This window comes from Dipodomys merriami, unplaced genomic scaffold, assembly GCF_024711535.1.
Source record: "Dipodomys merriami isolate MVZ:Mamm:240054 unplaced genomic scaffold, mDipMer1.0.p SCAF_373, whole genome shotgun sequence".
NCBI lineage: Eukaryota > Metazoa > Chordata > Mammalia > Rodentia > Heteromyidae > Dipodomys > Dipodomys merriami.
Genome location: NW_027205304.1, coordinates 706,781 through 731,646, shown reverse-complemented (window position 1 = coordinate 731,646; position 24,866 = coordinate 706,781). Strand labels below are relative to the sequence as shown.

The window sequence follows — 24,866 nt, the reverse complement described above, 5'->3', positions numbered from 1 at the left end:
TAGTCAGCATGAATAAAGCCCTGGGTCTGATTGCTCAGTATCACATAAATAGAAAAGGTCAGAAATGGCACTGTGGCTTAAATGGTAGAGTGATAGCCTTGAGCAGAAGCAGCTCAGGGACAGTTTACAGGTCCTGAGGTCAAGCCCCAAGCCTGGCAAAAATGGAAGAAAAGGAAGAAATGGGGAAAAAATGGAAAAGGGAAGGGAAGGGAGGGGAGGAGAAGGGAGGGGAGGGGAGGGGAGGGGAGGGGAGGGGAGGGGAGGGGAGGAGAGGGGAGGGGAGGGGAAGGGAGGGGAGGGGAGGGGAGGGGAGGAAATTTTTTTTTTTTTTTGGTCCGGTCGTGGGGCATGAACTCTGGGCCTGGGCGCTGTCCCTCAGCTCTTCAGCTCAAGGCTAGCGCTCTACCACTTGAGCCACAGCGCCAAGGAAAGGAAATCTTTTAATATTAAATAGGGATAGAAATTTTTTTTAATCACATATTAGCAACAATTTTTCTCAATGACATCCATATAAATGAATAAAACATTTTAAGGAGTTTTTACCCTGTGTTGTATTTACAGCACACAGATATCTCCCACTTGTTTTTTTTTTTTTTTTTTTTTTTTTAAATTGAGATTAGGTAATTACATAAATTTCACATATTCCACAGTATTATGGTTGTTTTTTGTTTTGTTTATGTGGTGCTGAGGAATCGAACCCAGAGCCTTATGCATGCAAGGCAAGCACTCTACCACTGAGCCACCTTCCCAGCCCCTCCCACTTGTTTTTTATGGAGAAAACCTTTGCCAGATATTCAATGAAGTAACATAAGGTAAGTGAAAAATAACATTAACAGTTGTGGATTATTGAAAAGTATTTTATATTTGCTTTGGACATTTTTATGTACAACTGTTTTCCTGTTGAGGTTTATGGATCTTTTCCAGAAAATGAATATGAATCTGTATATTTATAGCAAATAATAACTTTATGAAATTACATTTGTTAGTCAATTAGCTAGGAAAACACACAGGGGTCTTTCTTAGAGGCTCATGACTCACCTAGTCTGCTTCCAGCCTTGTACCCTACTGCTCCAGTCTCCTCACCCTGCAGGCCCCATCTCCTAATAATGAGGCCAGCAGACACTCTTCTTTACCAGAAGTCATTCTCTCTGGCTCCTCATTCTTGCTCAACTCTCTCTCTGAATTTCTGTTTATCTGTTCTCTCAGCCGTAACCATCTTCCTTGGTGCCTCTTACTCTCTTTGTCTTTTTATTGTTTGGTGTGGATTCTTTAGACAGGAGACTGCACCAGGGGTTTGAACTCAGGGACTTGAGCTTGATAAGTACATGCTCTACCACTTGAGCCACATCTCCAACCCACTGATAATCTTTTTTTTTTTTTTTGGATCCGGTTGTGGGCCTGAACTCCGGGCCTGGGCGCTGTCCCTCAGCTTTTCAGCTCAAGGCTAGCGCTCTACTACTTAAGCCACAGCGCCACTTCCAGCTTTTATTTTTTCTGCTTATGTGGTGCTGAGGAATCGAACTCAGGGCCTCATGCATGCAAGGCAAGCGCTCTACCACTGAGCCACCTTCCCACCAGCCTCCCCACTGATATTCTTGTGTACTTTTTTCTGTCAAGTCCATCCTTTCCCCTGCTGACTGTCCTAGGCATCGTCTGCTTCAGCTCTTCCATCTCTCTTTCCTATTCACACTCTCCTTTTCTCCCCTCTCTCCTTCCATTCCTCCTCCTTTTTCTTATTACCATTCTTTGTCAGGTACTGTAATCCTAGCTACTCAAAAGGCTGAGATCTGAGGATCATGGTTCAAAGCCAACCCAGGTACACAAATTGAACAGAATTTTTTTTTTTTATCAGTCTGGGGCTTGACCTTAGGACATGGGCCCTGTCCCTGAGCTCTTTTGGATCAAGTCTAACTCTCATCACTTTGAGCCAAATTGCTACTTCCAGTTTTCTTGTGGTTGATTAGAGATAGGAATCCAACAGACTTTCCTGACTGGGCTATCTTTGAACCTTGAGCCTCAGATCTCAGTCTCCTAAGTAGCTAGGATTATAGGTCTGAGCCACCAGCACCAAACTTCTAAGAGACTCTCATCTCTAATTAACCAGCTAAAAGCCACAAATACAAGTGTGGCTCACATGGTAAAGTGTCAATTAGAACAGCAAGTCAGATATATAGTCTTCTCTACTTGGAAATCTGAAAAACACAAACAAGGACACAGGTCCTGACTTCAATACCAAAAACTGGCACATACACACAAAAAAATCATCATACTTTTCCTATTCAAAGTCTCCCTCCATCCTTCCTCTCCCTCCCTTTGTGCCTTCTTTGGCTATCAGCCCTTCTTGTAGTCTCCTTCCAGGGACCCAATCTGTGCAACCTGCTCAAAGGACCTAAAACTAAGTTGTGTGTGTGTGTGTGTGTGTGTGTGTGTGTGTGTGTGTGTGTGTCTGTGTGTCTGTGTGTGTGTGTGTCTGTGTGTCTGTGTGTCTGTGTGTCTGTGTACATGTGTGTTTCTCCCAGTTTGGGCAGAAGCAGTGCATCTAGAGACTAACAGGGTTGGCACTTCACATTTTTCCCATGTGCCCCAATACTACCACACAGTTTTCATAAAGTAACCTACCTTTGATTAGTGCTGAGGCAAAATTCCAGGCCATGCTGTCAAGGGCTTCTCACTATTCACCTTCCAGGCAGCCTTGTTCTGAAAATCATCATATTCACCCTGAATGTGTCAGGGTAGGTGGCAGATACCCCCTCAAAGAGAATCAGCCCCTATCACATGTCTGAACCCACTCATGATTAGCCTCTAATATCCTTCCCATCCTCCTGTTCCCCTGCAGGGAAGTCTCCCAAAACACTGAGGAGAAATAAGAAGATACTGGCTATAAAAGTAAATCTTATATCATCTTTCCCCCATTGCTACCCTTGGCCCTTCATTTTTCTCCAAACACCTCTATCTACATATGCATACTGTTCCCTTTCAGTCCTTTCCTCTCTCCCATTCTTCACCTCATCTCACCCATGTGACTCTGGCTTTAATCTGGCAGCTGCCACCCCTCTGGCATCCCTTGCCATCTGTGTACCACCTTGTCACACCTCAATACTCTCTCATGTTTTCTCTCTAGGACAACATACAGAGCTCCAACAGTTTCCCAAGCTCTGAGGCATAAAAGAAAGGAGATGAGAGGAGGTGGGGTGGAAGGATAGGGAGCTGGGTGGGGGCAGGGCACTTGGGATACAGGCTGCTACTTTAAGTCAGGGGCAGTTCTGTCTCCTGTCTAACTTTTTGGTGCTCACCCAGAATGACAGCACTGTCTATGCCATCCTCACCCTCTCCAACTCCTCCTCACCAAGAATGCCTTCTGGCCCTCCTCTCCATGGAAACACCCAGGAGGAAATGACCCTGTACTGTTCTAAAGAACAAATGAATGATACTTAACCACTTTCAATAACAAAATTCACAGCTCCCAATGATCAAGGCCAGAGGCAGACAACTCACAAGTCAGACAGTTTGAAGGCCATATAGGAAATGAAATAACCATTTGATCCAGTTTCCACTTCAATTTCTTAATCCTTATCTGCCAAAATAAAATACCCTCAGAATACCCAAATGACTTCTCCAATAGAAAAATGGGCAGGACCTTCTATTTCTGTTCCTTTTCCTAAAAATGAACAGCATTGTTGAATTCATAACTTTTGGGAAAGGATGATACATACCATATGATGTCAGTTACCTAAAAGGGATTAGTATGCGTTCCACGGAAGATCTAGACAGTCGGGGCTGGGAAGGTGGCTCAGTGGTAGAGTGCTTGCCTTGCATGCCTGAGGCCCTGGGTTCGATTCCCCAGCACCACATAAGCAAAAAGAAAAAAGCCGGAAGTGACTCTATGGCTCAAGTGGTAGTGCGCTAGCCTTAAGCTGAAGAGCTGAGGGACAGCGTCCTGGCCCAGAGTTCAGGCCCCATGTCTGGACCCAAAAAAAAAAAAAAAAAAGATCTAGACAGTCATATACAACTGAACTGCTTGTGGGAGTAATACTTGGTTCTCTGCTTTTATGTTTTTCTGTAATGCACATGCTAAATAAAGGTTTTTGGGGTTCTTCTTTGTTTTTTCGGTCATAGGGCTTGAACTCTGGGCTTGGGCGCTGTCCTTGCACTCTTCAGCTCAGGGCAAGCACTCTACCACTTGAGCCACAGTGCCACTTCCAGTTTTCTAGTGGTTTATTGGAGATAAGAGTCTCACGGACTTTCCTGCCCAGGTTGGCTTTGAACCGTGATTCTCAGATCTCAGCCTCCTGAGTAGCTAGGATTACAGGCGTGAGCCACCAGCGCCTGGCTAAATAAAGGTTATTTTAAAAGAAAATGAACTCTCCTAGATAAGCAACACCCAAGAAATCTCTACAAATTCCTTTCTTCCATGATCCTCAGGTGAGGGAAACACAAATGTTGGATACTGGTAGCCAGAACCCAGGGTCTGCTTCTGAATCTACCCATCATCACTCCCTCTGTATAACTGGCATGCATGGGGACTGTTTGCATGGAAAACCTTTAATGGAGCAACAACCACTACAGGGAGATGATGAGCCCAAGAGTCTGGGGAAGAAGAGTCAGGTAGATGGCTTTCTCAAGGCCTTAGAGCCAGCTAGGAAGGAGCTGAGCCACAATGAGAACCCAGACCTGCCCTTCTGGAGTTTTCCCCAGGAATCAGGTCTCAGTTTCCTTCCCAGGTTCCCACACTGGACAGCCTCCTGCCACGTGTGATATGCCACAGTGCCACAGAGAGGAGGGAAAAGAAGCTGAACGGGAGCACATGGTTACACATAAACCTAACCAAACCTGCTTTATTAACACAATAATTGCACAACTCTTCCAAGAACTTAGTATCAAACCAACAACTCCCAACATTCAATAGCTGATCAAGGACATGGCTCCGAGGCTCTCCCAGCAGCTCCAGAGAACAGGAGCAGGGTGGGAGCACAGCACTATTCAAAGAGGGCCATGGGGAAGTCCTCTGCGCTATCTCCGTGTTGCAGCTCCCCTCGCTCCTCTGCCTCTCTCCCAATGTCTTCCATGAGTTGCTCAAAGTCCAGGTCACTGGACTCTCCTTCCTCAGCCGGGACATGAATAACCTCCTCAGCTAGAAGCTCCGGGTGTGAAGGCCAAGCTTTCCCCAACAAGAAACCAGGCCTGTGACAAGCTGGTGGGGCCTGGCCCTGGGGCACCAGTCTGACTTCTTTTTCCTTAGACAATCTGGGTGCTGAGGTCTTGCTTTGGGGAGCTTGAAAATTTGTCTTACAGCCTAAATGAAAAGGGAACAAAGGTGACAGTCAGTGCATCCTGAATTTTTTTTGTTTGTGTATGCACACGCGCATACACAAACACACACATGCTCGCACTCACGCACACACGCACACATGCACGTACACACACATGCCAGTACTAGGGCTTGAACTGAAAGCCTGGGCACTAACCCTGAGCTCTTTTGCTCAAGGCTAGCACTCTATCACTTGAGCCTCAGCTCCATTTCTGGCTTTTTGTAACAGTCTCACACAGACTTTTCCTGCCCGGGATGCCTTTGAACCATGTTCCTCACATCTCAGCATCCTAAGTAATAGGATTACAGGTATGAGCCACTGCCACCTGACCTTCCGGACTTCTTCAAGTCAAATTCACAAAGTCCTGTGTCAAGACAAAACTAAACAGAACAAAACCTGTGGCAAAAACTACTTTTCTAGTACAAAGAAAGAGGTTTGGATTCCAGCTATGGATCACTCATATGCTAAATAAAGGTCTTCAACAAATTTTAAACTTTGGAGAGCCTTGTTTCCTTACAGTTATAAAGTCAAATATCTACAGCCAGAGAGCTCCGGAAAGAATCAGAAGGAATAAACACAGAAGCACCCGTGTCGCCAGCCCTTGACAATACTTAAACACTTTCTTCCCCCTACAGTTCTGCCAGCCCTGGAATCAGTCTGATCAATAACCATTGTCTACAGTGTGTGCTGGATACAACATGAGACTTGCTCTTTCATTCTGTATTTCATTCCTTCTTAGCTGTGGAATTGTTCAGAAATGACTGGGAAAGGGAGAAGATGCAAACATGAACTTCATTTCCCCAAGTTCTTTTCACCATAAGCCTCACCTGGCTCATCTGTGTTCTTTGGCTCTTCTTCCTTCTCAAAGATGGGTGCAGAGGCATCTACAGATTCACTGCCCAGAGATCTCCTCTTCATTCTCTTTTTCAGGGGCCTGTCTTGTTCATCTGCCATGCCTATACCACCCCATCCCAAATATGAAGGCAATTTATTTCCAATTAACAGCTTGCCAAGGGCAAATGTTTTCCTCACATCTAATCTCTGCCCTACTCCAACTTCTGCTCATTCTCAATCTGGTCTGTTCTGTGAATGGCTTCCAGTTTCCCAATCTTCTTGACATTTTCCCCCACACTGGACCCTCTTTTCTTTGTGATTCTCCTCAGAGTCTACTTTCTCTAGGAAGTCATCCTTCTTCACTAAAAATTGAAACTCCCTCTCCCACATTGAACATAAGATTTTAGAAAACACAAATGAGGAAGCTCTAACTTCCTTCCTGTGTCCATCAGCTGTTCTTGCCTGCTTTTTTGGGTCCTGGAACTGAGTCAGTCAGCTCCCCTCACACTCTCTGCTTCTGCCCTTCCTTAACTGTGGGACCTACTTCTAGCTGGTTTGCTTACCTGTAGGCTTGGCTTTTTTGGTCTGCTTGTTGCCTGACTTGGGACCAGGCAAACTTGGATTCTATAGGTGGAACAGAAAATAGGAAAAAGACAAAATTAAAGCTAAGCATTGAGCCAGACTCCAGTGGCTCAGTTCTGTAATCCTAGCTACTCAGGAGCCTGAGATCTGAGGATCATGGTTTTGTAACCAGAATGGGCAGGAAAGCCTGTGAGACTTCCTTTCAATTAACCAGCAACAAGCCAGAAGTACAGCTTTGGCTCAAGTGGTAGAGCACTAGCCTTGGACAAAAAAGCTTGGAGGCTTGGGCACTGGTGGCTCATGCCTGTAATCCTAGCTACTCAAGACGTTGAGATCTGAGGATCACAGTTCAAAGCCAGCCCAGGCAAATAACTTCCTGAGACTTTTATTTCCAATAAACCACTCAGAAAACTGGAAGTGGCGCTGTGGCTCAAGTGGTAGAGCATTAGCCTTGAGCTGAATAGCTGAGGTACAGAGCGCAGGCCCAGAGCCCCATAACTGAAAAAAAAAAAAGAAAAGAAAAGAAAAAGGAAAGCACGGAGGCAGCACCCAGACTGGCGGTAGAGTGCATGCCTTGCAAGCATGAGGCCCTGGGTTTGATTCCTCAGCACCACATAAACAGAAAAAGCTGAAAGTGGTGTTGTGGCTCCAGTGGTAGAGCGCTAGCCTTGAGCTGAAGAGCTGAGGGACAGCGCCCAGGCCCAGAGTTCAGGCCCCATGACCGGCAAAAAAAAAAAAAAAAAAAAAAAAACTACTAAAAGCAAAACTCTAGCCCAAGAGGTAGGTACTTACCTACGAAATGGCAGGCCCTGAGTTCAATGCTCAGTACCACTGAAAAAAAGACTAACTGAGGCACATAACTGGTTCCCCCTTCACCCAGTACTGGGGCTTAAACTCAGGCTTTAGCTTTGTCATTGAACTTTTTCCCCTTAAGGCTAGGACTCTACTACTTGAGCCACACCCCTATTTCTGGTCTTTGGTGCTTAATTAGAGATAAGAGTCTCATGGACTTTCAGCTGCCTTCAAACTGTGATCCTCAGATTTCAGCCTCCTGAACAGTTAAGATTATAAGCATGAGCCACCAATACCTGGCATATAACCCTTCCTAATAGAGAAGGTGCTAAAGAATAATGGATGAAAGGGTTGGAAGCATGGCTCAAGTGGTAGAATGTCAGTGTAGCAAGCACAAGATCCAGAGTTTAAACCCAAGTACCAAAGATAAACAAATGAGAATTTTTTTTTTGTTGGTCAGTTGTGGGGCTTGAACCCTGGGCCTCAGCGCTGTCCCTCAGCATTTCAGTTCAACACTAGCCCTCTACCACGTGAGCCACAGTCTCAATTCCCATTTTCTTGTGATTAACTGGAAATAAGTCTCACAGATTTTCCTGCCTGGGCTGGCTTTGAACCGAAATCCTCAGACCTCAGCCTCCTGATTAGTTAGGATTATAGGCATGAGCCACTGGCACCAGGCCAAATGAGATTCTTTATATCAAAAAATTAATCTTTCCAGGTACTGGTAGTGCATCCCTATAATCCTAGCTACTCAGGAGGCTAATTATTTGAGGATGGAGGTTTGAAGGCAGCTCAGGCAGGCAAACAAACTCTTGAGAGCCCAAAGTAGAGACATAAGTAGAGGTGTGAGTGGCTAAAATGGTAAAGAGCTAGCCATGAATGAAAAAGCCAAGCAAGAACTCCTGCATTCAAGGGCCAGTACAAGCAAAAAAAAAATTTTTTTTTAATTAAAAAAATCATCTTACTTTTTTCTCTCTCTTCTTTTTCTTCAAGCCAGAGTCTGGATTGTTAGCCTTAGATGGCATTACTTCTAGATATAAAAAGGAAAGAGCAACTATATAAGTTATCAAAAAATATAGTTGACCAGTTAATGGAGTTGATCCCTGTCTCCACTCTGCCTCTGCGTACTAGTAACATTTTTCCCATAAAAGGTCTTCTCAGATCATCAAGTTCCACCCTTTCTAAAGTCTATTTCTACTAGCTACTCAGGAGGCTGAGATATGAGGATGGTAATTCAAAGCCAACCCAAGCAGGAAAAGTCTGTGAAACTCATCTATAAGTAATCACCAAAAATCTTTACGTGGAACCATGGAGCACTAGCCTTGAAGACAAAAAGCTTAGGGACAGTACCCAGACCATGAGTTGAAGCCCCAGGACCTGCCAAAAAAGAAAAAAAGTAGTCCATCCCTATTCTCATGTGCCTTCTCTTCTTGCCTCCTTTGTCCCCATTCTTCTCCCACCCATCTGCCCATCCATCTTAATAATGGATCACATTCACAGAAGCCTCCTATGCCAGAAATCCAGAATGAGGGAGATGGCACAGAACATAAAGAAAAGCTTTGGCCGCACCCTTCATGGACACTCCCCTCTCCCTCTCTTGCCCTCACCCTTCACTTCTCCTACCTTTTTTTCCTCCACTATTGTCAGATCTACCGTATCGGTTCCAGAAACCAAACAAGTTAACCCGAGTCTGAGGAAACCAAGAAACAAAAGCATTATCCACTATCCTCTCAGGGGCAACATTTGCTCTGTCTTCTAGATTTTCATGTATGATGATACTTGTATTCATTTTCCATCATTTTCATTTGAAGGTTTTTTTTGTTTTGTTTTCGTCATAGGGCTTGAACTCTGGGCTTGGGCACTGTCCCTCAGCTCTTTACCCCAAGGTGAGCACTCTACCACTTGAGCCACAGCACCACTTCCGGTTTTCTAGTGGTTTATTGGAGATAACAATCTCACGGACTTTCCTGCCCAGGCTGGCTTTGAACTGTGATCCTCAGATCTCAGCCTCCTCAATAGCTAGGATTACAGGCGTGAGCCACCGGTGCCCAGCCTTGAAGTATCTTTTGAAATTTCATTTGCCTTCCCTGGACTTTTACAGAAATTAACTACAATCTCTTTTTTTCAATATACTCATAATTGAGCAAGCAACTAGGATAGAAGAATTCATGGTTTGTCATTCTCACTACCCTCACTTCCTCCTAAAGCAATATGCCCAGAACAGTGGTATATATCTATAATCCCACCTACTTGGGACATAGAAATCAGAAGACTGTGGTTTGAGGCCAGCCCAAGAAAAACCCTATTTGAACCACCTAGCCAAGTATGGTAGCCCATAATTCAAACTACTTGGGAGGCAAAGGTAGGAAGATCACAGTTTGGGGCCAGCCCTGGGAAGTTAAATGGGAGACTCTAGCCAAAAAAATATGAAGTATGAAACATGTGGGTGTGTGGTTCAAGTGATAAAATACCTACCTAACAAGTATAAGGCCCTGAGTTCAAATTCCAGTTACACACACACACACACACACACACAACCTGACTCCATACATATGAGAAGTTAGGGTACATATTTCTGAGACATGAAGCGAATTATGAGGCAGGATACCCCCTATTACAAACTATTTCACTCTGGGCTGAGAGAAAACCCCACTTATCTAAAATTAAGGGAAAGAACAAACTATTTGAGTCAAAAGAATCTGGCCTGGAAGGAAATGAGCTGCAGAGCAGGGAAGGGAACACAAACAACTGGCTTTCCTCCAGTGGGAAAGAATAGTTTGTTTTGTGCAAGAATATGGTCTGGCTAAGTACGCTTGCCTATTGCCTATAATCCTCACTACTCAAGAAACTGAAATCTGCAGGATCGAAGTTCAAAGGCAGACAGGCTTTGAAAAGCCTTTGGGACTATTATTTCCAAAAACCTAGGCTGTATGACCAGTTCAACTGATAAAGGGTCAGCAACCAGCAAGCAACCAAAGTAAGTATATGGCCCTGAGTTCATTTAAACAGTATAAGAAAGGCACGAAAGGAGAGCAGGAAGGAGGGAGGGAGGAGGGATGAAAAAAAAAAAAAAGAAAAGAAAAGAAAAGAAAAGAAAGAGGTCTGAACACTCTTGTACCTGAACATTGACTTGTTCTGCCTTGTGAGCCATCATTATGGCTGCCCCCAGTTTCTGGCTGTAATCCTTGTTCTTGTACTTTTTCTGAAATAGGGGAAGATCAGAGTTAATGATAAATACTGCCTTCAAGGGGAAGATCAGAGTTAATGATAAATACTGCCTTCAAGATTAATCAGCAAGGGGCTGGGAAGGTGGCTCACTGGTAGAGCGCTTGCCTTGCATGCTTGAGGCCCTGGGTTCAATTCCTCAGCACCACATAAGCAGGAAAAAAAAAGCCGGAAGTGGCGCTGTGGCTCAAGGGGTAGAGTGCTAGCCTTGAGCTAAAGAGCTGAGGGACAGTGCCTAGGCCCAGAGTCCAGGCCCCATGACTGGACCCAAAAAAAAAAAAAAAAAAAAAAAAAAAAGATTAATCAGCAATATTAGAAAAGTGGCTCCAACATATGACCACCCACCAGACATTATCATAAAGGTATTTGCTTTTGAGCTGGGTGCCAGTGGCTCATGCCTGTAATCCAAACTACTAAGAAGACTAAGATCTGAGGATCATGGCTCAAAGCAAGCCCAGTCAGAAAAGTCCATGGAATTCTTATCTCCAACTAACCACCAGAAAACAAGAAATGGCACTATGAATCAAGTAGTAGAGCGCTAGCCTTGAGCTGAGGAGCTCAGGGACAGTGCCCAGGCCAAGTTCAAGTCCCACAACTTACAAGGAAAAAAAAAGATAGTTCCTTCTGGTTCCTAGTGCTGACAATGACATTACCTTTTAGTACTCCCCTTCCCTCAATTCCTAGTAATTTTTTCAACCAACATTTTGGTATAATCTCCAAAACAAACCTAAGAGGAATATGAAAAAAAAAACAAATTCTTAAACTTTTCACAAGTTTCTTTAAATCTAGCTGCTTGTTTTACTACTGACAGCTTGATTTGTTTTTTTCTCTGTACAAATAAACTCGAATGTCCACAGTGCTAAGACTTAGAAACCACCCTGAGTTAAACTGGGCCCTCATGCCTGCTGCTACTGAGTTGGCTCAAATTCAGAAAGGAAATTGGAGTGGGGGGAGGAGAGGAAGAGAAGAAAAAGAAGAAGCATTACCATGCAGCAACTGTAGTCCACACTATAATCTCATACTTAGGAGGCTAAGATCTGAAGATCATGGTTCAAAGCCAACCCAGCAGACTAAGAGATTTTTACCTCCTAATTAACCAGCAAAAAAGTTGGGACTGGAGGCATGGCTCAAGTAGTAGAACGCCAGCCTTGGGTAAAAAAGCTAAGGAAGAGCCTGAGGCTCCGAGTTCAAGTCCCAGAAGTGGTACACATACATACAAATTATTCCATACAACCCTGGTAGAAAGAAAAAACCCTCATGAATAATCTTCCCCCTGGCATACCTGATTAGACATGGGACTTTCTCCCAACAGTTTCCCTCTGAGAGCAGAACAGCTCTAATAAAGGGAAGATTTCATTTTCCAATTGTCTATATGAGATACTCAAAGTTGTCTTACCATTCCCATTAGCTCCAGGGGCAGTTCCTGGAAGTTCTTTAGCATATTGATTGGGATCCAAGCACGAGAAACTGTGTCTCCAAAAAATGTCACGTGGTACTTAGACTGTAATAAAAGATACTCTGTTTTGATTCCATCCTTCTCCCTGTTTTGATTCCCGTCCTTCTCCCTGTTTTGATTCCTGTCTTCCCTGTTTTTCACTTCTAACCAGGGGGAGAATAGGGAGACTCACAAAGAAAGGGCTGGGCCTCATATGCTTTCTGAAGCCTGAGTTATCTATACCACCTAATCCACTGTTCTTCTACTCTGACCTCAAGAATCCTAGCCAAAGTATATTAATTAAAACCTAAAGTGGCTACAAGTGTAAAAATACTTAGACACAATTTTCTCTGTGTAGGTATTTATCTCCATTATTTGTCACTCTAGTGAAGTGTCTTTCCACATGTGTTTCCTGGCTAAGAATTTTTTTTTCTAACTCTATAAACATCTGTTAGGATGAATGGATTGTTTTGGTCTGAACTAGAAAACTTACAGGCAAGAAATCAAGATGAGAAGCAAAAAGAAAATACTCTCCTAGGTCAGGATCAGATTCTACCATTCCTGGCCACCTGGAGAAGACACATGGGTGTAAGGGATGGAAAGAAGGGGTTAGATGAACAGAAAATAACCTTGTCAATACACATGTACAGAAAAGGGTAAATAACTGTAGTGACTTCCATCAAGTTCAGTCTTCATAGTACAGCTGTCTTACCCTCGTGACCACCCCCCCTCCCCCCAGCAACTCTGAGAAAAAAACTTCTGATAAGGGACTTCTATTCTACCAAGAAAAACCTATTCTACCCTCCCCTGTAAGGGTTAGGGGTTGAGGATTAGTTAAAATTAAGGGTTAGGGTTAGCTGAAGGCCCGTGGCTGACGCCTGTAATTCTAGCTACTCAAGAGGCTGAGAGCCTCTTGGTTTGAAGCAAGCCTAGGCTGGAAAGTCCATAGGACTGTTATCTCCAATAAAGTACTTTAAGAAAAAAGCTGGAAGTGGGGCTATGGCTCAAATGGTAGCATAATAGCTCAGCGACAATGGCCAGTACCCGGGTCCTGAGTTCAAGCCTGAAAACAGGCACACACACAAACACACACACACACACACACACACACACACACACACACACACACACACACACACACACACACACACACACACACATTAATATATATATATATATATAAAAGAGTTAGTAAAATGGCTCTCATGCCTTAATATGCCTTGAGTGGGGCATAATGACATTACTATAATACCATTACTCAGTATGCTAAGGCAGGAGGATTGTGAATTTGAGGTCAGTATGGGCTACAGAATAGAATTGTCTCAAAAACAAATAAGCAGAAATGTCTTAGATCTTTCCTTTTTCTATCCACTCATGGGATCACTGTCGGATACTTTTTTTTCTTAGAAAGATATCATTTCTAGCAGGGATCCAGTGGCTCACACCTATAATCCTAGCTACTCAGGAGTCAGAGTTCAAAGCCAGCCTGGGCAGAAAAGTCCAGTTCAATTAACCACCAGAAAGCAGAAGTGGTGCTGCGGATCAAGTGGTAGAGCACTGGCATTGAGCTGAAGAGCTCAGGGACAGTGCCCAGGCCTAGAGTTTAAGCCCCACAACCAACAAAAAAAGAAAAAGAAACAAACAAACAAACAAACTACTTCTACTCTGAAACCTCCAGAAAACATATTTTCAAAGCCCCAAACTTAGTACTTTTTTTTTTTTGCCAGTTGTGGGGCCTGAACTCTGGGCCTGGGTGCTGTCCCTCAGCTCTTCAGCTCAAGGCTAGCACTCTACCACTTGAGCTACAGCGCCACTTTTGGCTTTTTCTGCTTATGTGGTGCTGGGGAATAGAACTCAGGGCCTCATGCATGCAAGGCAAGCACTCTACCACTGAGCCACCTTCCCAGCCCCCAAATTTAGTACTTTTTATTTTCCCTCTCTCACCCATGTTCTCTCTAGAGTAAGTACCTATTACAAGTTACTATCTATTACAAATCTTTCCATTTCCTTCCCTCCCTGCTTGAATCTACCATTCCCACATTCAGAAAGGAAGCTTTAACTAAAGTGCCTACCAGGGGTAGCCATATTGCTTGGCCCAGATCATGGATCCCGGGATATAGGAAGCATAGGCCACTTCAGTCTCATACTCTGTCCAGTTCTCCTCAGGAATATCACAGCGATTATGAGCCAAGTCTGCCAAGAGAAGAAAAAGAGTGAAAGACAAGAGCCTTAGAAGATAAATATCTGGACCCCAGACAGGGAAAGGTCAAAAAAGAAGTGGTGGCTGGGAATGTGGCTTAGTGGTAGAGTGCGTGGCTAGCATGCATGAAGCCCTGGGTTTGATTCCTCAGTACCACATAAACAGAAAAAGCTGTAAGTGGCGCTGTGGCTAAAGTGCTAGAGCATAGCCTTGAGCACAGAGAGACTCAGGGACAGAGCCTAGGCCCTGAGTTCAAGCTCCAGGACCAGCAAAAAAAAAAAAAAAAAAGTGGTACAGGAAGCAGATAGAACCAAAAGGACACCTGAGAGAGAAGAACTGTGAAAGAAAGGCCACTAGAGCCAAAAGGAACAATCATCCTGCCTCTGAATCCTCTCTAGAGATCCCAAACTCATGCTTACACCCTAGTATGACTCTTTTCCCCTCTGGAGGCTGCACAAGGATAATTTCTCCGACATTGTTTTCTCATCTATAAAATAATTGAGCTGGACAAAAAAAAAAGTAACCATAATTGCTTCCAAAAAGTCTTAACCATTCTTGTATTCTAAGCTCACTGGGTCCCTTCTTTCCTACTTTCCTCTACATACTCCATCTCTCCCTATCCACCAATCCAATACCAATATTCTAATCAGGACTGACAGAATCAGACTAATGCTGAAAAACATGAAAATCATTCAGCACATTTACTCAGATTCTAAGCCCCTCCTTATAACATTAACTCAACAAGCTGTCTTCCTCCCGACCCTTATGCCCAGATTCATACTCATACAATAGGAAGATAATTTCTCTCTCCCAGTTACTGCAAGAACCCTTTTTGGAATAAGTACATTTATAGGATCTTTGGGAGAAGCAGGCTGGGTGCTGGTGGCTCACACTTGTAATCCTAGCTACACAGGAGCCTGAGATATAAAGATGGTGTTTCAAAGCCAGCCTGTGACTCTTATTTCCAATTAGCCAAACACACACACACACACACACAAACACACACACACACACACACACACACACACACACACACACACACACACACAAAACAAACCAGAAGTGGAGCTGTGGATCAAGTGACAGAACACCAATCTTACAAGAAAAAGCTCAGGAACAGCACCCAGAGCATGAGTTCAAGTCCCAGGACTTGCACTTAAAAAAAAGAAGTGGGGAAAAAAAGGAAGGAAAGGAGGGAGGGAGGGGGGGAGAGAAAAAAGAAGGGAGAGAGGGAGGGATGGAAAGAAGAAGAGATGGAGGGAGAAAGGAGCAACAAAAATTAGAATGGGGGCTGGGAAGGTGGCTCAGTGGTAGAGCGCTTGCCTTGCATGCATGAGGCCCTGGGTTCCATTCCTCAGCACCACATAAGCAGGAAAAAAAAAAAAAGCTGGAAGTGGCGCTGTAGCTCAAGTGGTAGAGCGCTAATCTTGAGGTAAAGAGCTGAGGGACAGCGCCCAGGCCCAGAGTTCAGGCCCACGACTGGACCCAAAACAAAAAACAAAAAAAAATCAGCATGAAATTCCATTCCTTTTTACCTGGATTCTGGTCACAGATCCAGTCATCAGGGAGAATTGAGGGGTCAATGTCCCCACTCAGCCGCCTCCATTTTTTACAGTTTGGTGAGGAACACTGGACCCAGACTAGACACTGACCTGTAACAGGACAAAAACTAAAATAAGACACTCAAAAATATGTTCTCCCTTCTTCAATCCAACTAAAATCAATATAATTTTCCTACCTACCTGCTGAATCACGTCCTTTTTTTTATATATATATTGTGAAAATACCATACAGAGGAGTTACAATTACATGGGCAAGATAACGAGTACATTTCTTATCAAGTATTGTTGCTTCCTCTTTGTTTCCCCTTCCCATCCTCCCTCTACCTCCCCCCTACATGTCCTTTTGACCCTTACAGTAAGTCCAAACCCTAAATTACACATGGTAAAATCAGGCTCCGATTTCCTGAAGGCTTACTACCATCAGGACTGTTGTCTATACCAGGCAGAAGAAGTGGTTCCACTTTTGACACACATTTTTAATGTTTATCTTCAAATGGTTATGTAAAGAGGCTGCATATGTTATGTAAATATAACTACATACATATGTATGTATTGGTGTCAATAATAAGGCTTTAATTCAGAGCCTCAAGCTCTTGCTTGGCTTTCTTGCTCAAGACTGGCACTATTTGAGCCACACTGCCACTTACTGCTTGAAACTGGTTAAACAGAGTTTCACACACTTTTCTATCCAGGCTGGTTTTGAAACCTGGTACTCATATCTCAGCCTCCTGAGTAGTTAGAATTATAGGCATGAGCCACCAGTACCAGGTTGGGTGGTGGTATGGGGGATGTTACTATTTAACATATCCATTTATGTGTATGGTGCATCTTAATCAGAACTACCCCTTCTATCATTCTCCCCACCTTCTACAGTCTTCCTCTGCCAGTCACATCAAGTTTCCCACTAAACACTTACACTAAGACTTATGAATGTATTTCTTCACTGTTCCCTTTTCCACTCACCACCACCCCCATCAGCCTCCTTCCACTCAAAATGTTTCAGCTTCCTGATATTTGTTAAACTGTCTGTTATATAGACAAATGGAAAGGTTGCCTTAGGCCTGGAGGTGTAGCTCAGTGGTAGAGCACAAGCTGAGCAGCAGAAAACCCTGGATTCAGTTCCCTAGTAAAACATACACATGCACACAGACACACAGACACACACACACAGACACACAGACACAGACACACACACACACACACACACACACACACACACACACACACACACACACACACACAGTTTGCCTGCTATCTTTCCAGGTATTGCCTCATTCTCTGTTGGCATTATACTACTGGAAAGTTCTTTTGAAGGGCTAACCAGCCTTCTCTGTTGTCCACAATATCTAGTTTTGAGGCCTTGTAAGACTAAAATATATCTAGGGTTCATCTTTCTCAACAAAAAGCAGAAGTGAAGCTATGGTTCAATTGGTACAGCATCATCTTTGAGTTAAAAAGCTAAGAGAAGCTGAGTGCCAGTGACTCCCACCTGAAATCCTAGATATTCAAAGAAGGCTGATATCTAAGGACTGTAGTTTGAAAGCCAGGCCAGGCAAGAAAGTCCATCAGACTCTTATTTCAAAGTAACCACCAGAAAACCAGAAGTGGCACTGTGGCCCAAAGTGGTACAGTGCTAACATTGAGTGAAAAAGCACAGGGACAGTGACCAGGCCATGAGTTCAGTCCCCACGACTGAAGAAAAAAAAAAAAAGCTAAGGGATAGCACTCAAGCACTGAACACAGTCCTCCATACCAGCATTTAAAAAATAAATAAATAAAATAAGAGTGGGAACAGAAAGAAGACCATAACAAATAATACAGATCAATATAAATGGTAAGTTATAAAAGTAATGCCTATTCTTAAGAAAATGGATCTAGGCATTCACACACAGTGAGATCAATAGAAGATACTCTTACAAGAGGAACAGAAAAGTAACAATGTTTATGTGCATCTGATCATACAAAACAACATTTATCAAAATGAACTCCAGGAAAAGAAAACATGAGGTTTTTTTTTTTCTTTTTTGCTGTTTTCTTTTCTTCCTGTTCTGTTTGTTCATTTATATGTCTTTGTGAATGTAAACAGAGTCACATAAGTGGAGGGACAAAGGGTGAACAAATGCAGCAGTGGTACTCACTGGAGTTAAAAATGAACTATACAACTTGTGGATGGGAATGGGAGGGAACAACTGGGAGTGAGGGAAGGAGTGGCACTGTCCAAAAAGAAATGTACACTTGGGGCTGAGAAGTTGGCTCAGTGGTAGAGCGCTTGCCTTGCATGCCTGAGGCCCTGGGTTCGATTCCTCAGCACCACATAAGCAAAAAGAAAAAAGCCGGAAGTGGCGCTGTGGCTCAAGTGGTAGAGTACTAGCCTTGAGCTGAAGAGCTGAGGGACAGCGCCCAGGCCCAGAGTTCAGGCCCCACGACTGGACCCCCCCCCAAAAAAAAAAAAAAGAAAAGAAATGTACACTTGACTTATATAACCACAACCCCTCTGTACATTACCTTTATAATAACAATGTTTAGAAATTTTAAAAAGGGGCTGGGAAGGTGGCTCAGTGGTAGAGTGCTTGCCTCGCAAGCATGAGGCCCTGGGTTCGATTCCTCAGTACCACATAAGCAGAAAAAGCTGGAAGTGGTGTTGTGGCTCAAGTGGTACAGTGCTAGCCTTGAGCTGAAGAGCTGAGGGACAGTGCCCAGACCCAGAGTTCAGGCCCCACGACCAACCAAAAAAAAAAAAAAAAGAAAGAAATTTTAAAAAGAAGCCGGGCGCTGGTGGCTCATGCCTATAATCCTAGCTACTCAGGAAGCTGAGATCTGAGGATCGCAGTTCAAACCCAAACTGGGCAGGAAAGTCAGTGAAACTCTTATCTCCACTAAACCACCAGAAAACCGGAAGTGGCCCTATAGCTCAAATGGTAGAGCGCTAGCCTTGAGCTGAAGAGCTGAGGAACAGTGCTCAGGCCCATAGTTCAAGCCCCACGACCGACAAAAAAAAAAAAAAAAAAAAAAATTAGAAAGAAAGTAAGTGCAAAGAAACTTGCCCTCATGATATGAAACTAGACATTTATGGGTTGGCATGGAACTTCCAATGACAAGACTGCATAAGTTTTTCAAGTTTTATTCAATTTAAAGAAGATAGTGTTTGACCTCACCCTGAGTATGACTGTATTTTATGACAATGAAGACATACTAAGAACATTTTAGTTGATCACACATTCCTGAAACAGTTTTCTGGTCTATGATAGCTCATTTTTCTCATCCCCTCCATCTTTCTGGCAGCTTCTTCCTCAGTTCCCTTGGCTGGATACTCTGTGTTCCACCCAAGATCTAAATGTCAAGGTTTCAAAGCTAAATCATGGTCCTCTCTCTCCATACTATACCTTCTCTTAAGGTAATCTCATCCATTCCTATAGTTTTTTGTTTTGCTTTGGTTTGGTTGTGGTTTTGTTTTGTTTTTTTGCCAATCCTGGGGCTTGAACTCAGTGCCTGGGCACTGTCCCTGAGCTTCTTTTGCTGGCTAGAACTATACTACTTTGAGTCACAGTGCCACTACTGGCTTTTCTGTTTATGTGATACAGAGGAATTGAACCCAGAGCTTTATGCATGCTAGACAAGCACTCTACCACTAAGCCACATTCCCAGCTCCTTGTTTTGTTTTTTGATGCCAGGTCTTTGAACTCATGCCTAGGCTCTGTCACTGAGCTTTTTTTTTTTTTTTTTTTTGTCAGTCCTGGGCCTTGAACTCTGGGCCTGGGCACTGTCCCTCAACTCTTCAGCTCAAGGCTAACACTCTACCACTTGAGCTACAGTGTCACTTCTGGTTTTCTGGTGGTTTATTGGAGATAAGAGTTCACCGACTCTCCCTGCTCTTTTCTAGCTCTCTCTGCTCTCTGCTCTTTTCTAGCTCTTTCTTCTTTCTTTCCTCTTTCCCAGCTCTCTCTCATTCCCAGGCCTTTCCCAGCCACATGGAGTGCTAACCTTGCCTGGTCCCAGCAGGTCTACTGAATAAACCTACCCCTTACCTGAATACCACGTGAGTGCTGCTGTTCTTACTCGGCTACCTCTCTCTCTGCTCTTGTCTAGCTCTTCTCAAGCTCTTTTCTCTCTCTTTCCTCTCTCTTTCCCAGCTCTCTCTCTTTCCCAACTCTCCCAGCTCTCTTTCCCAGGCCTTTCCCCACCACGTGGAGTGCCAACCTTACCTGGTCCCAGCAGGTCTATTGAATAAACCTACCCCTTACCTGGAAAAAAAAAAGTTTCACCGAGTTTCCTGCCTGGGCTGGCTTTGAACTGAGAGCCTCAGATTTCAGCCTCCTGAGTAGCTAGGATTACAGGCGTGAGCCACGGGCGCCTGGCTTCACTGAGCTTCTTTTGTGCAAGGTCAGCATGCTATCACTTAAGCCACAGCTCCACTCATGGCTTTTTTGTTTAGTCTTACAGAGGGCTGGGAAGGTGGCTCAGTGGTAGAGTGCTTACCTCGTATGCATAAGGTCCAGGATTCGATTCCTCAACACCACATAGACAGAAAAAAACAGAAGTGGTGTTTGGCTCAAGTGGTAGCCTTGAACTGAAGAGCTGAGGGAACAGTACCCAGGCCCAGAGTTTAAGCCTCATGACCAACCAAAAAAAAAAAAAATCTCACAAACTTTCCTGCCAAGCCTGGCTCTGAACCACAATTCTTCAATCCTGACTAGCTAGGGTTGCAGGTGTGAGCCACCAGTGCTCAGTTTTTTTTTTTCTTTGTCAGTCCTGGGGCTTGAACTCTGGGCCTGGGCGCTGTCCCTCAGCTCTTCAGCTCAAGGCTAGCGTCCTACCACTTGAGCCACAGTGCCACTTCTGGATTTTTCTGCTTATGTGGTGCTGAGGAATGGAACCGAGGGCCTCATGTATGCAACGCAAGCACTCTACCACTGAGCCACCTTCCCAGCCCAACACTCTTAACTCTTGACTTGTGTAATTTCTCTTCCTTCAATGGTTTCAGCATAAATACAATTTCCTTACAAATGTATTCCCTGACTGGCGCATCTTAGAGTCTCCCTCATTTCCTCTCATGATGATTTGCCTTCATAGTACCTACTGCAGACTGTGTCTATTGGTTCTGTATATGCACCTTTCTACTTCGTACTCCAAGAATCTCCTCTCCTTAACAACTGTTTTGTTTAGCAAAGGGCTGACATTCTTAAATCCTAACTCAGGAGCGCCATCTAGAGAATAAACTCTCATGTGCCAATCCAAAAATCTCATTTTGCAGGTGGGTAACATTGCAGAGCAATAAGTAGACCAAGTAATATAAACCTGACAACACCAGCTTATTTGGGCTAATAGGAGATCGATCAGGCTTGAAGAAACTGCAGTATCTCCAAAGTTCTCAATAGGAATATCTGAGTTTACTTAATCACATAAAACCAAAATAAAAATTATTTTTGAGAAAATAGCCTATTTAGAGCCTCCTTTGAGGGAATCTGAACTCCAGACAGCTGAAAGTCCAAATTAGATTATATTTCTAGCTCCATTACAATGTTATGATGTCATTATAGGAAGAATTCAGCCAGGTGCTGGTGGCTTATGCCTAGCTACTCAGGAAGCTGAGATCTGAGGATCAAGGTTCGAAGACAGCCCAGGCAGGAAAGCCCATGAAACTCTTATCTCCAATTAACCACCAGAAAACTGGAAGTGGCACTGTGGCTCAAGTGGCAGAGTGCTCACCTTGAGCTCAAGAGTTTGGGGACAGCGCCCAGGCCCAGAGTTCAAGCCCCCCACCCAACAAAAAAAAAAAAAAAAAAAAAGAATTCACTGACCTGGACTACCTTGCTTGCTGGTAGGAAGGTAGAAGCCTGTCTTCTCCAAGATCATCCATTTGTCTGTGAATTTTTTACTAATACTTTCTTTTTATATTTTATTCTACCTTTATCAATGTATAATTATTATTTTAAAATATTACATTATATGATCTATTGTTCCCTGTCATGAAATTTCCCACTGACACCTTATGTCCCACATTTCTTTATTATCTAACATACTGAAAATTCTATGAAGGACAGGCTACCAAATTTGCTTATCATCTTGCTAGGCACTGGTGGTTCACCCCTATAATCCTAGCTACTCAGAAGGCTGAGATCTGAGTATTGTAGTTCAAAGCTAGCCCAGGTAGAAAAGTCCCTGTGAGACTTTTATCTCCAGTTTATCACTCAAAAACCAGAAGTGGAGCTGTGGCTCAAAGGGGTAGAGCACTAGCCTTGAGCTAGAGTCCAGGGACAGCAGGTAGGCCTTGAGTTCAAGCCCCTCAACTGACCAAAAAAAAATTTGCTCATCATTTCTAGCATCTAGTAAAATCTTTTTTTTCTTTTCCTTTGGGTCTGGTCGTGGGGCCTGAACTCTGGGCCTGGGCGCTGTCCCTCAGCTCTTCAGCTCAAGGCTAGCACTCTACCACTTGAGCCACAGCGCCACTTCCAGCTTTTTTCTTTTTGCTTATGTGGTGCTGAGGAATCGAATCCAGGGCCTCAGGCATGCAAGGCAAGCACTCCACCACTAAGCCACCTTCCCAGCCCTCTAGTAAAATCTTTGACACATAATAAAAGACACTAGTAGCTGTTATTCAAAGAATGAATGAACTGGTGCTTCATACATGAAATGCTGATTTTAAACCCCAGTACTAAAGAAAAAAATAAGAGAACAAGGGAATGGGTAACAATGCTCAACAAGAAATGTACTCATTGCTTTACTCATTTAACTGTAACCCCTCTGTATATCATCTTTACAATAAAATAAAATTAAAGAAATAAGTGAATCCATATGTAATCTATCATTATCCTCCCTCCATCCAATCTCAAAGACAAATTAGTGTCTTCTTTCCCAGATAAAAGGGTAAAATCATCCAGGTGCTAGTGGCTCACACCTGTAATCCTAGCTACTCAGGAGGCTGAGATCTGAGGATCACCGTTCAAAGCCAGCCTGGGCAGAAAAATCCATGAGACTCTTATCTCCAATTAACCACCAGAAAACTGGAAGTGATGCTATGGCTTCAAGCAGTAGAGCACTAGCCTTGAGCTAAAGAGCTCTGGGACAGTACCCAGGCCCCAAGTTCAAGCTTCGTGAGCAACAACAACAACAAAAGGTAAAATCAGCCTGGCACAATGACTTATAACTATAAATTTAACTATACGGGGCTAAAATTAGGAGAACTGCAATTCAAGGACAGCCTGGGCAAAAAGACTCTACCTTAACTGACAAAAAGCTGGGCACAATGGTGCATACCTGTTATTCTAGCTACATAAGGGAGCAAGAGAAGGAAGAGGATGGTCCCAGGCTGGTTTAGGTATAAAAACAAGACTTTGTTTGAAAAGTAATATATAAAAAAGGGCTAGAGACATGGGTCAGGCAGTAGAGTACCTAACTACCAAGCATAAGGCCCTGAGTTCAAGCCCTGGTCTCTCAAAAAAAGAATTATAGCCGGGCGCTGGTGGCTCACGCCTGTAATCCTAGCTACTCAGGAGGCTGAGATCTGAGGATTGCGGTTCAAAGCCAACCTGGGCAGGAGAGACCGTGAGACTCCTATCTCCAATAAACCACCAGAAAACCGGAAGTGGTGCTGTAGCTCAAGTGGTAGAGCGCTCACCTTGAGCTGAAGAGCTGAGGGACAGCGCCCAGGCCCAGAGTTCAAGCCCCACCACCGACAAAAAAAAAAAAAAAAAAAAAAAAGAATTATAAAGATACACACACCCCACAAAAAGAATTCTTTTCAGATTTTCTGAATCTCTTCCCTATTTCTATTTTATTATTCTCTCTGTATATATAAATATGATTTCCTGGCCCAAGTCTGTCTTTTATTTTTCTTCCTTGGGCCAGTCCTGGGGCGTGAACTCGGCCTCAGCACTATCCCTGAGCTTTTATGCACAAGACTAGCACTCTAACACTTAAGCCACACCTTCACTTCTGGCTTTTTTAGTGGTTAATTGGAGGTAAAAGTTTCACAGACTTTCCTTTTAAATATTCAGAGAAATTACACTTAAACATATCTTTCTTTAGTCTGAGAGTGTGTGAATGTCTAGAATGCTGCATAGGTTATCATGTCCAGTTGTATTTTTTTTTATTTTTTGCCAGTCCTGGGGCTTGAACTCAGGACCTGGCCACTGTCCCTGAGCTTCTTTTGCTCAAGGCTAGCACTCTACCACTTGAGCCACAGCACCACCAGCTTTTTCTGTGTATGTGGTACCGAGGAATCGAATCCAGGGCTTCATGCATGCTAGGCAGTCACTCTACCACTAGGCTACATTCCCAGCCCTCCAGTTATATTGTAGATCTAACTTCTACATAGGAGAAAAACATGCGGTTTGTCTCTCTAAGCTTGGCTTATCTCTTTTAGCATGATTTGTTCTAGGTCTATCCATTTTCCAGCAAATAACATAATGTTATTCTTTCTAATAGATAAGCAACATTCATTTGTAGATATATATTTTATATATGTGTGTATACGTATATACATATATATATATATATATATATATATATATCACATTTTCTAATACTGCCTTTCTTCTTTTTTTGGTTTTTGTTTTTTTTTTTGTTTTTTTTTTTGGTCCAGTTGTGGGGCCTGAACTCTGGGCCTTGCCGCTGTCCCTCAGCTCTTCAGCTCAAGGCTAACACTCTACCGCTTGAGCCACAGTGCCACTTCTGGCTTTTTTCTTTTTGCTTATGTGGTGCTGAGGAATCGAACCCAGGGCCTCATGCATGCAAGCCAAGCGCTCTACCACTGAGCCACCTTCCCAGCCCTCTTTTTTCTTTTTTTAATGCTGCTCCTAGGGCTTGAACTCTGGGTCTGGGGGCACTGTCCCTGAGCTCCTTTTTTGCTCAATGCTAGAACTCTACCATTTGAACCCCAGCACTACTTCTGGCATTTTCTGTGATTAATTGGAGGTAAGTCTTGTGGA

General features: G+C 43.6%; 1 protein-coding gene across 2 annotated transcripts in view; it reads right to left on the bottom strand.

The window, feature by feature from the left end:
• Positions 1-4,817: 4,817 nt before the first annotated feature.
• Positions 4,818-24,866, bottom strand: part of Zcwpw1 (zinc finger CW-type and PWWP domain containing 1) — a 35,869-nt gene continuing 15,820 nt past the window's right edge. Inside the window, exons 7-16 of one of the 2 annotated variants that reach the window (XM_069989219.1) lie at positions 15,913-16,029; positions 14,250-14,370; positions 12,671-12,746; positions 12,139-12,243; positions 10,636-10,719; positions 9,141-9,207; positions 8,483-8,547; positions 6,707-6,767; positions 6,137-6,265; positions 4,818-5,293 (exon numbers count right to left, since the gene is read on the bottom strand). In XM_069989219.1, the coding sequence (XP_069845320.1) occupies positions 4,977-5,293; positions 6,137-6,265; positions 6,707-6,767; positions 8,483-8,547; positions 9,141-9,207; positions 10,636-10,719; positions 12,139-12,243; positions 12,671-12,746; positions 14,250-14,370; positions 15,913-16,029 (1,142 nt within the window). In that variant the 3' untranslated portion in view covers positions 4,818-4,976. The remainder of the gene's footprint in view (positions 5,294-6,136; positions 6,266-6,706; positions 6,768-8,482; positions 8,548-9,140; positions 9,208-10,635; positions 10,720-12,138; positions 12,244-12,670; positions 12,747-14,249; positions 14,371-15,912; positions 16,030-24,866) is intronic. The other variant, XM_069989220.1, reaches the window with a different exon arrangement.